Source organism: Delphinus delphis, chromosome 14 (genome assembly GCF_949987515.2).
Source record: "Delphinus delphis chromosome 14, mDelDel1.2, whole genome shotgun sequence".
NCBI lineage: Eukaryota > Metazoa > Chordata > Mammalia > Artiodactyla > Delphinidae > Delphinus > Delphinus delphis.
In genome coordinates, this window is record NC_082696.1 from 9,323,861 (window position 1) to 9,336,754 (window position 12,894).

At 38.9% G+C, this 12,894-nt stretch overlaps 1 protein-coding gene across 2 annotated transcripts in view; it reads left to right on the forward strand.

Moving 5' to 3' along the window:
• SERAC1 (serine active site containing 1) overlaps window positions 1–12,894 on the forward strand; it is an 87,300-nt gene that overhangs the window by 58,283 nt on the left and 16,123 nt on the right. For both annotated transcript variants that reach the window (XM_060029708.1, XM_060029707.1), the window contains exons 9-10: window positions 7,272–7,385; window positions 9,216–9,378. In XM_060029708.1, the coding sequence (XP_059885691.1) occupies window positions 7,272–7,385; window positions 9,216–9,378 (277 nt within the window). The remainder of the gene's footprint in view (window positions 1–7,271; window positions 7,386–9,215; window positions 9,379–12,894) is intronic.

A 12,894-nucleotide genomic window follows, 5' to 3' on the forward strand; every position in this document is an offset into this window, starting at 1 on the left:
GTGCCATTAGGCACAGTTACAGAGTGTAAAGTTTGTTTGGTGGCAAGGAGTCTGAAAACTGAAGGAAACCATGCATTAGGTGAGGAAGGCAGTGTCTGCAGTGTCATCAGAGCTCTGAGTGCTCCACGGGGAAGCTCCACTCCTTTGGAATAAGGCTGCCTTCAGATGGGAAAAGGCGCCCCTTCTGATGGAGGTGTTGGTGTTCTCTCCCCGCATCTCTTACTCCCATTGACTAGATGTAAATACCTGGCAGACAACTACCCACACACAGCAGAGGGCTTCTGAGTGAATCAAAGCAGCGTCCTAGGCGTAGCATCCTAAACAGACTCCAACTCCGGCCCGCCCGAGGGTGACTACTGAATGCCATTATTCTTGTGGTACCATTTCAGCAAGACTTTTGTCTTCGTAAAATACCTCTTATATCTCTAAGAGAAATCAAAACAAATTATAATCACTATTACTATAATAACTAATCAACTCAGTGAGGAGAAAGTATTTTATCAGCAAAACAAATCGTATTTTACATTCTTTTACCAGTTGAATTGCCAACTAAAAATTGGTACTCGCCATCTGCCTCTACAAGGATTAAGTCACTGGCCACTGCAGCCACTGACCATCAACACAGCCTGAAAGGAGTTCAGGGCGGAGATCGGGAATGAGGTGCTCGGTGCTCTGGGAAAAACTGGCAGAACAGGCCTTCAGATAGTTAGACATTTTCAGGAGAAGATTTTATGAGCCCAGGTTCTTGCATCTCCTCGTATCTAGAAAAGCACTAAAATCGTTAGTGGTGACAACTGCTCCTCGTGACGAGCAGCAAGCCTCGGGCAACATGTGTGCTTGACAGCACGTCCTCCCTTCTCTAAAATCATACACAATACTGACCTTTCCCCCTGACCTCTTTGGAGCACTTCCTCCAAGCTGTCTGAGATGCTGTCTCCCTGGGCTATAGTCCTCATTTTGCCCCAAATAAAACGTAACTCACAACTCTCACGTTGTTCATTTTTTTCAGTCAACAGAATGATTTGTCTTTTCCTCATCTCTGTGTTTATGAAAAATTCGGGACATATCAGTAGATATGACTTCTCTAGTATACTTTTTATAATTCCTCCTTTCGACCGTGTCTTGGAGTCGCTCCAGTGAAGTGTGGTCATTGTTTTCCTTTTGATGCTCGGAGCGCCTCTGCCTGGCCACCAGAACCTGTTCCTTAGGCTGACCTCATTATCCTTTTAAATTCCATCCCCAAGGTGGCAGTGAGAGCACCTTTGTTTTCTGAGAGTAAGATGTCCCTGGCTCTTCTTGATTCTCCTGCCCTGCAAAGAGCGTCAGCTGCTCCTGCAAGGCATCCCACCCACTGCCCGCTCCCACTGCTGTCATTCACTTCTCTCCTCGCTCCCGTGCCAGAGCTCCTGGTACCTGGCCTGATGTTCCTCATTTTCAGCACAGAAGATGTTCTGCTCATTACTATTCAGTTACCATCCCTCTGCCTTTGATAGTGTTCTGTCACCTTCTACAGTGTTTCCGTACCTTTTGCTAAGTGAAGAGGAGAGTGGTTGAATACGCTATGCCACTTCTTTTCTGCCCAGAAGTCATGGCCTCAGCCTGCAGTTTAAAGAAGGAGCACATCTTTAGTTAGTTTAATATTGAAATAAATGTTTAATTTCCATTCTGAGGTTCCATCTCATCAGATCAGTAAGCAACTCCATCGTACTTACTCTTATTTCCCCACCCCCTCCCCAGTTGAGTCAGGCTCTGGATTTTTTTATATGCCAGTAAGTTGGGGATGAAGGAGTGGGAGGGGCATCCATCTGGCTTTTAGTGATCTGATCAGTTTATGACAGACCCGTCCCATGATAATCCCCAGGCTCCCTTCAAGTGGAGTGAGCTGCTTCTGTACAAAACTGCTCACGTGAAGAGCTTCCTCTGGGCTTTAGCAGATAGCCTACAGTTATGATCGGGTTTAGAGCAGGGCTTCTTCATCTCTGTACTCCCAAAGTTGCATCCCTTTGGTGATTTGGTAAAGTCTATGAACTCATTTCTAGATGCATAAAATACAATTCATAGCATTACATGGGAGACCAATTATATTGAAATATTGTTATCAAAATAAAAAACTTGTAATATAATTAACATACGTACTTCAATTTCAAACTTAAAGAATTGCAACAATAATACATTTCACTAGATTTGCCAATTATTCATATTTTATCCCATTTGTTTTATCATTCCCCATTTACTCTCCCTCTTTCTATAGATATATTTTTATATGTCTATTTACACACGTTTGCTGTTTCCACCCTGAACCTTTTGAGAGTTAGATGCAGTGTCGATTTTAGGTCACCAGTGTGAGAATGTGCACTTGGCATGCAAAGGAACGATGAGCATAATGTTCCTTTCAGATAGCTGCAGCAAGTGATATGTGGTGGGGAAATAGCTGCGCTTTCTGTTGAGAGTCACACAGACTGCAGCTGTTTCTCTGGTTTATTGTCTGTGTTTATAATTGAATACAATGAAAAATTTTAGTTAAGTGTTAGGAAGATAAAGATGTAATTTTTTCCCAGCCAAGCTTACTTCCTCTCTCTCTTGTTTTTCTGGCCGCGCTGCGCAGCCAGATAGAATTCTGGGTAGAATTCTATCTACCCAGACCCTTAAGGATGACCTGGGTTACAAACTCATGCTTTACAATGAACGTCATTTACGCCGTTAGTTTGCACAAGTTGCAGAGCTCTAAGGTTGTAATTTTTTATGAAGAAACACAGAGATTAGCTCTCACACACATTAAAACAAAGGGACCCACAACCACAGCTAGAAGCAGTATCAAAACTCCCCATCCTCCCTGCGCCCCACCCACCCTGGCAGTGAGTTGCCTTCCCTCCTTTTATTCTTTCTGTTCATTGGGAGAACTGGGTCAGTGAGAGTGAAAGCACTTCTCCCACATCTGTCACCTCCTCCCACATCTAAAGCCTTGGTAGCTATCCAAGATCTGCCTGGGAATTTGTTGACTGCAGTTCTGGTGGGAGGTCGGGGGACAGGCCAGGGTGGTCCTTGGTCTTCTACTATCCCAGATATAACTATCAAGATCGCTCCTTCTTTGATGTCAGGATCCGGGTTTCAGTCTTGTTTTGGTTTTTGTTACCATCTGGACACTCCCCATCAGTCAGCTTGTCTCCAGTTTCAGCATTGGTTAGAGGACCTCAGGTGAATGTGACCTAGAGCCTAAGGATGCAACCAGGGATGCAGAAGTTTGGACATTTTAGATTGTGATTTCTTTTTGATCTAATGTGGCAAACTGCCTGGAGTCAAGAGAACAGTGTGTATGGTGCATTGAAATGACTTCCCATCATAAAGCTTTTGTGGTCTTGGCTAAGGACAATCCAGCTAAAATCTTGCATTTCTAGTATTATCACCTTCCCTTGTAATTTCCCAGAGTCTCTCTGAAGTCAGCTAAGCCATTAAGGTCTGAAGTCCTTGCATCAAGACACTTCTAACATCCACCTGCATAAGTATAGCAATGGGTTGTGATTGAGAGGAAGATGCCAATAGATGGGGTTTAAGGATGGGAGATTTCTTTAATGCCAGAGGATTTGGAAACCTACAGAGATGCTTACACAAAACAGGAGACTATGCAGCTTGCTTTCAGAGGGATGGATAGGCTTCCAAGGTTCTGCAAGTTCCTCATGATGTACAGCTGCGCAGATCAAGGATTCCTTCTGTTGGGATGAACCCATCATTGTCATCTGCGAACTCCCTGTACCTTCCCTCCTTCCTTTGGTTATGGGTAAATCTGCTCATCCGGTGTAAGTAACAGAGACAAAGCAAACCGCTCATTTCTAAGTGTTTGTAGGAGAACAGATAATTATTTTCAGACATTGCATCTCTTAGCAGGCCTCAGCGTCAGCTTGCCTGACTCTGTTTCTTTACCACCTTTCTGACCCTCCCCTCCCCTCCCTCCCTCATGCACACTGCACCAGCCACACTGGCCTTTTCTTTCCATTGCCTAAACTTGCTCATTGTGTATCTACTTGTGTTCCCTCTGCCTGGACTGCTTTGCCACCGGCTTGTCACATGGCTGCCTCCTTCTTGTCCTTCAGATCTCTGCTTGTCAGCTCCTCAGAGAGACCTTCCTCTTTATCTCAAATGTTCGTTGCATTTATTGCCCTTCATAGCATTATTCCCATTCTGTAACTATTTTATATATTTATTTGCTTGCTTATTTGTTTTTCTCTTCTGTTTTTCTCTTTCTTCTTCTGATTTCTCTTATAATCTCCCCAGTACCAAGTACAGTACCTCAGACACAATATGCTCTCAATAAATATTTACTGAATAATGAATGGATGAATCATGACATTGCTAAAAGAGCCAGCTGTACACAAACTTATATATACTTAAGTAACAACTGGCATATTTCTGTTGTGAGTCAAAGCATTTGTGTATGACAAAGAAAAAACAGAGATAGCTCTAAGGGTTATGTTTAATTGGAAGGTAGATTATATGGTAAGAAAATACCTATTATGTATTAAATTATTTGGCTGGTATAAACCTATTGAAATGCATTGGAAAAATACCATGTTAACTCATAGTAACGTTGTGTCTCTGAGTATCATAATAAGAAAATGATACGTAAAAAGCTTTGTTATACACCTATAATTCATATATAATATGGATATAAGTTCCTTACTAACTTGATTAGTTGACATTTCCTTTTATGCTTTTATTATTATCGTTTCCTTTTAATTTTTATGCCTTACCCATTATTATTATTTTTAACATTGTCACTCTCTCTACCTCTTCCTCTGGATTTCTTTGATCCTTAAGAAATTGTTTTTCAGTATATCTTAATCCAGTGATAAAGAAGCAGTACCCATGTATATTGACTTTTGTGTTAGGAGTTAGAAAATACTTTGTATGATCACACTATGAATTTATACATTTTATTTATCGCTTTTTGCTTATGCTTCTTACTGCCACACAATTTGGCAGTTCATAAATAACTTAAAGCTTTGCCAACAAGGATAAAATTGGAACTGCACTCTTATATCCCACTTTAAAAATGATCAAGAAAAATGAAAATCCTGGATCGTTTTTCTCTTCCTTCTCCCTGTTCTTTCCTTGGAACATTTAGGTTGGAAAGAGGTCAGATGATTTGAAGCTGTGATGTAAGGAGAGGGGTTTGGGGGAGGCAGGTTGTGGTGGTAGGTTTTTAAGAAAAATTTCCCACCCCCCCAAAGCCCACCAGTCCACCTTCTACCCTTATCTCTGCTGGAGGAGGCAAGGACTGTCAATGAGTTAGTCCTTCCCAATCCTCCATTTATTTTATTTTATTATTTTAAAATTTTATTTATTTAATTTATTTATTTTTGGCTGCGTTGGGTCTTTGTTGCTGCACACGGGCTTTCTCTAGTTGCAGCAAGCGGGGGCTACTCTTCATTGCAGTGCGGTGGCTTCTCTTATTGCAGAGCACAGGATCTAGGCACATGGGCTTCAGTAGTTGTGGCTCATGGGCTCTAGAGCGCAGGCTCAGTAGTTGTGGCACATGGGCTTAGTTGCTCTGCGGCATGTGGGATCGTCCCGGACCAGGGCTCGAACCCGTGTCCCCTGCATTGGCAGACGGATTCTTAACCACTGCGCCACCAGGGAAGCCCCCAGGGGCTCCACTTAAATAGCATGAATCTTTGAGATCCAAGCATGTTTAAACTCAGAAAAAAAGAAGATTATTATATCAGAGAAGACAGCATGAATAAGAATTATAGAGTGGCCAAACATTTTGAACATTTACTAGGTTTACTGAACCATGAACCCTATAAATTAACTCAGAATGCAGAAACTTATGGACTGTATTTCCTACAGGAAACACTGGGCTTTATATATACATTTTTGAAAGACACTACCTTGTAGTTGTCCTCTTTTGCCAGCAGGTGGTCTGGTGCACACAATTGTGACCCCTAGTTCAAATACAAAGCACTTCAAAAGAAGATACAGTAATAAGTCTTCCTTGTATCTCCCCACCCCAATATACACATGTAGTTAACACACTTTTTTACACAAATGGTAGCATATGGTACACACTCTCTGCTCCTTCTTTTTCTCACCTAAGGGTTTATCTTAGAGAGTGATGTATGTCAATATATGAAGAGACTCACATAGCATTCCATTGTATAATTGTACCATCCTTTATTTAACCAACCCCCTATTGAAGGACATTAGGGACCTTCAATCTTTTGTTCTTACAAACAAAGCTGCAATGAACAAACTTGTACCTATATCACTTTGCCAGTGTGTGAGTGTCCTGTAGGATAAATTGTTGAAGGGCATGGGCACTTGTAATTTTGACAGCTGTCGCTAAATTGTCCTCCATAGAAGTAGCCCGTTGATATTACCAGCAGCAGGGTAATGAGAACGTCTTATTTCCCCACCTGTCTGATAGATGTAAAATATCCTTTCTTATCTATTTTAGAGGCATTTAGAGCAACATGACTGTTGCTCATTTTTCTATAGCCTTGTTGGTATTTTTCACTGATTTTTAGGAGATTATTGCATGTTACTGACCTGTGGTTAATAGTTGAAATTTTCTTTTCCCCATTTATTCTTATAATATGTTTTAACATCTGTTAAGACTAGTCCCCACTATTCTGTTTCATAATTTTCCTAACTCTTCTGTTTATTCTTCCATGTGAACTTGAATTTCAATTTAAGAAAAATTAAAAGCTCTCTCTCTTGTTTTTCTGGCCGCGCTGCGCAGCCAGGGACTGAACCCGACCAGGGACTGAACCCAAGCCATGGCAGCAAAAGCTCCGAGTCCTAACCACTGGACTGCCAGGGAGTTCCCTTTTTTTTTTAAATTAAAAGCTCTCTGATCATTGTTATCATTGTCTTTATTTTAAATTTTTCCAGTAATGCCTTTTCTGTTATTTTGATTGATAGATTTTTAAGTAGACTCAACTGGCATAATCTGACACTAGAACATTGTTCGGCTCTGGGCTTTTTCTTACTGGTCAAGATTTATGTGTTAGTCTCCATACTTTCAGATAAGAGGACACAGAGGAAAGAATTGAGAAAGTCTCAAAGACTGCTCTCTTCTAAGAATAATTCCATATGTTTTCTAGTCTAGCAACAGTTTGCATAATGAAAGTTCCCTGTAAGTTTCCAGAATATTTTGAGTCTTACATATTAGTTCTTTCTAATACTGTATATAGTACAGAGGTTTTTTTTTTTTTTGTCAAACAAAAAATATTAGACACCTTTTTCACTAAAAATTTTAATTATCTCACTTTCAGGGTGGTTTATGGTGTTTTGGAGGAAATGGACTTCCTTATGCTGAAAGTTTTGGAGAAGTTCCTTCAGCTACAGTGGAAATGTTCTGTTTGGAAGCTTTAGTAAAACATTCTGAGGTAATTTACATTTTCAAAATATGGTTTACTTTTTATGATCACATTGAAAAAATTATACATGTTGGTTCATTCAAGGGAAATAATTCTCATTTTTTATAAAAGAAAAAAAAGCTTTTCGCTTGTTTTTAAATTTCTGCTTTTTTCTCAATTGTCAGAATTGATAATCATGATTTAGCACCAATACATGAATTTCACTTTTGCTAAGTATTTCTAAAAATGGATTTAATCTTAATTGCTCAGAAAGCAACCTGTTGTCTAAATATGGCATTTACCTTTGTGTTATGCTGTCTTGCATTACCTTTCTCAGATAATTTTTACAAGTAATATTACCAGGGAGTTAATTTCCAGTAAAATATCTGCAAAAGATGTGTTAAGATAGAAAAAAGGTAAATACTTGGAAAAAGTATTTATTTGACCATAGTCTTGATTTTTAACCACAGCATACATATGTCGATGATTAAAAAAAAAATTGGCATTATGACAACTTTTCTATCATCATAGTTTGATTTTAAAAAGAAAAAAGCAACAAACTTTGTGGTGCTCAAGCATCAGTGCATAAAAATCATCCAGGAAGCGTGTTAAAATGCACATTCCTGCTCACAGTTAGCAGTTGTAATTTAGTAGATGTGAGGTGGAGTCCAGGAGCTTGCATTTGTAACAGGCATCCCTGGTGAGGCCGATGTAGTTGGTTCGTCCCACATCATGAGAAACACCATCCTAGAGGTTCTAAACGCTCCAGTTTAATTGGGAACCATTAGATGTGGCACAAAAGCATGGTGCTCTCTGGTCATTCCCTCGGGTGGAATCAGGAATCGAGCACAAAGCAGTCGTTAGTGTGGTAACACACTAAAAAGGGAATGTGGGAAAGTAAGCTTGATTTTTTTGTGACTTATGACTGATTTCCGAAACAATAGGTGCATCTGCAGTAGAATGTCCAGTGCATGGAATGTAATAGTTAGCTTTCCAGAAACTTCTCAACATATTAATATCTCACTTGATATATGTCTAAAAGGCATACTTTTTAAATGCATATAAAATGTGGTAAAATTTAATAAAAATTTAGAGAGTGAAAATCATTGCATATACATGACATGGTATCACATAAGTGATATAAGTGATAAAACTAAGTGCTGGGGAGAGGCAAGGCTGTGCTGGTGATGTTGGCAGACTGTAATGGCTTGTTGATCAGTTATGTCACCTTACCTTAATGTATATATTTCCTTTGGCTTTCTTTTATCTCTTTTCTCCATTAAAAATTCACATCCCTCTTTCTTTCTTTTTAATTTTTACTTGATCTTCCTCTTTAAAAAAAAATTCCAACTCTTGAATTTTAGGAGAGCCCCATAGCTGTGGGCTTGTGTGGGGTAGTGTGTAGGGCCACAGATGTTGCTTATCTCTATATGGGAGTTCTTGTAGGCAGAAGCAAAATGTGCCACTTACACAGGGGGATTATTTCCTGTTATCAGGTGGCAGATTTCTCAAGGTAGAGAACCTTTTAAGGTAGTTTCAAGCCAGTCAAAGTATCAGTATAAATTGAAACAATTCTGTAATAATGACATTGTAGTTACATCCAACCAAGAACTAAGCAGAATAACTTGAAGAATAAAAATGTCACAAGTCCTAGTGGCCTTAATTTTTCAGTGATTTTAAAGCACTTCCCACACAGATAGGGGTTTGCTTATTTATTTGAGCTGAGCTGAGAGTTTTGGGGGGGTCTCTCTGGGTCTCTTCCTTGAGCAGGAGCCACCTGGCTGCCCCCCAGCATGCTGTGTCACCTGGTTAGTGAATTTGTGCAACATAAAGTGAGCTTTCATTAATTTATTGTGCTAGATACCCACACATTGTGATAAAATTGAAGCAAATGGAGGCTTACAACTACTGCAGAGGCTGTACCAACTTCACAAGGACTGTCCTAAAGTACAGAGAAATATAATGCGTATCCTTGGAAATATGGCTTTGAATGAACATCTTCATTCTACTATAGTTCGCTCAGGTAACAACTTTACATACCGAGTATTTTGGATCCAGTCCTTTGTTTTTCTCCCACCTCCACCCCTCATTCATGCTATGCTAATTTTTCAATAGGCTTAAGACTTTGCTTAGGGTTAGTTTTGGTTCCTTAGAGCATGTCATTTTAGAAGGGCAAGGAATTGCTTGAGTCGTGGGTAGTCCACACCTAAGATAATCAGTGTGTGGACAGTCACAGGAAAGCAGTTTTTGCCATGATGACCATCTAATTGTTTATATTATCTTTTATATGATCTGGTTAACCAAGAGGCATAGTAAGACTAAAAAGAAGTCCCCTGTATAATTGATTTTCCCCCTTGCAACTAATAAACCACCTGTGGGGAAGTACTTTAGATGAAAATTCCTGCCTGATCCAGTCTTTATCATGATGGTTGCACAACGGTGATTTTCCAACTGCAGCATCCCTTCCTCGTTTACTTTTCAGCATCTGGCATTCTACTGTAAGCAAGAGCTCTTCCCTCTCACTCCTTCCTTCTCTCTTTCCTTCCTTTCTTCCCTCTCCTCCCTCCTTTCCTTCTCCCTCCCTCCCTCCCTCCCTATCAGTATGGGCACATGGTTTCCTATTTTTTAATAGTTTACAACTTATTATTGTACTTAAAAATTTGATGCCAGATTGTCTCAGCTTTGGTTAGTAGGAGCCCGGCAAATTGGCTCCTGTGTCCTTTGATATGCCCACATCATTTTGGGAGGCATTCCTTACTTTCCAGTATAACAAGATGTTCTAGGCTCATTTGTTCAAAGAATCCTGTTTCCTTTCAGTAGAGAATGAATTTTAGAGACCAAGATCTGGGTACTGTCTAGCTGTGCTTATTGCTCCTGGGGTGTCTTTGCTTCTGGGCTCTTTCAGTGGAAAAATCAGGGTGATATATACAAATATATGTATGCATATACACAAATAAATATACATACCTATGTGCACATATACATGCATATGTTCAACAATATTTATTAGAAATGATGAATTTACATTTTTTTCTTGTATCACTCTGTTTTTGTTTTTTTTTTAATTTACATTTAAGAGTGTCTTGATCAGCAGAAGTTTTTAACTTGCTGAAATCTGATTCGGGGATCAGCAGACTTTTCTATAAAGGACCACTTACTGTATTGGTTTAATTTGTTCCTCTTTTTTTATGGATTATTAAGGTAGAAACTTAGATCACTGATTTTAACCTTTTTTCTTGTTTCAGTTAATCTCTTGCTGTGTAACAGACCACCCTAAAACTCACTGGTTAAAACAGCAGCCATATATTTTGTTCATGAATCTGAAATTTGGGCAAGATTCAGTAGACAGGGCCTTTATGTGCTATATGCAGCATCAGCTGGGCAGCTCAGCTGTGAGATGGAGGATACATTTTGAAGATTGCTCATGCACATGGCTTGCAAATTGGTACTGGTTCTCAGCTGGGAGCTCAGCCGGGGCTGGGGGCACTGGCTTCTTTCAGCACTCGCCTTGGGCTTCCTTAAAGCCTGATGGCTCGGTTCCAAGGGCAAATGTTCCAAGAGAGAGACAGGTATAAGCTCTTTTGCCTTTTATAGTCAAGCACTGGAAGTAAGTTTTGCCATGATCTATTGATTAAAAGTTAGTCACCAAGGCTAGCTCATATTTGAGGAGAAGGGATTTAGAAGGGGTTTAGACCCATCACCTCTTGATGAGAATGGTGTCAAAAGAATTTGAAGACGTGTTTTAAGGTCATTACAGTTATTTTCTAATATAGGTATTTAGAGCTGTAAATTTCTTCTAACCTGCTTTAGATGCATCCCTCAAATTTTGGATATATTGTATTTTCATCATTATTCAGTTTGAAATATTTTCTAATTTCCCTTACGATTTCTTCTTTGTCTCATGAGTTACTTAAAAGTGTGCTGCGTAACTTACAAATATTAATGGCTTTCTAGATGTCGTATGTCTTTGATTTCTAGTTTAATATTCCATGCATTCAAAGAACACACCCTGTAAGATTTTAGTTTTTGGAAATGTGACACTTATCTGATGGCCCATTTTATGGTCTATCTTGGTGAATATTCTATGTGCACTTGAAATGAAGGAATATTCTGTAGTTGTTGGATGAAGTGTTCTATACATAACAGTTCAACCAAGTTGGTTGATCATATTATTCAAATCTTCTCCAGATCTTTACCGAGTTTTGTCTAGTTTAATGAATTACTGAGACGTGTTAAATTCTTCAGCTGTGATTGTGAATTTGTTTCTCCCTTTAGTTCTATCAGATTTTTCTTCCTTGTGAAATGTTCATTTTTTTATTATTAAGTATTGTCTCTCTCACTGGTAATACTCCTTTTCTTCAAGTCTGCTTTGTCAGGTATTAAAATAGCCATACTGGCTTTTTTTTATGCTTGCTGTTTGCATTGCATATCTTTTGTCTTTTTCCCTTCTTTTGCTTTCATTTTTCTGCGACTAAAAATAAGTACGTCTCTAAGACAGCACATACTTGCATCTTTTTTAAAAAGTTCAGCTTGATAATCCCTTTTAATTGAAGTGTTTTGTCTCTTTAGCTCTAATGTAATTATTGATAGTTTGGTTGTGTCTGTTGTCTTGCTCTTGCAATTTGTCCCCTCTCTGGTTTTTGTTTCTTTTTTTCTCCTTTACAGTCTATCTTAAATGCATATTATACCATTTTGTATATAACGTGAGAGTCTCACAACAGTATAATTCAGTTTATACACTCTGCCATCCTTTGTGGTATTGTCATAATTATAGACCATAATATGTTATAGACCACATGTTATAGACCTCACAATATATTGTTGTTATTTTTGTTTTAACAGTCAAGTGGTATTTAAAGAACATAAGAAAACTTTTTATTTACATGTTTATAATATACAGCGCTCTTCCTTCTTTTCTATCTAAATTTGTGTCCGATATTATTTCACTTCATCCTAAAGACCTGGATCTGCTGGCAACAAATTCTGTCACCTTTCATTTTCTGAAAATGTCTTGACTTTGCCTTTATTTTATTATCCAGGGAAAGGTTATTTTCCATGGATAAAGAGTACTTTGTTGACAGTGTGTTATTTTTTTCTGTCAGCACTTAAAAAATATCATTCCATTCTCTCTTTTTTTTTTGACCCAAGCCGAACATCAACCTTTTATTGATAACAAAGCAGCAATTTGGGGGCATGTTTCTAAGACACCAAGAGCAGGCTTCTGTCCCCATGCTCTGTGTGTGTGTGTGTGTGTGTGTGTGTGTGTGTGTATATATACATACACACACACTATATCTTCTTTACCCAGTCATCTACTGATGGACACTTAGGTTGCTTCCATAACTTGGCTATTGTAAACAGTGCTTCTATGAACATTGGGGTGCATGTATCTTTTCAAATTAGTGTTTTAGTTTTATTTGGATATATACCCAGGAATGGAATTGTGGGGTCATATGGTAATTCTGTTTGTAGTTTCTGAGGAACCTCCATACTGTTTTTCACAGTGGCTGCACCAATTTACGTTCCCACCAACAATTTA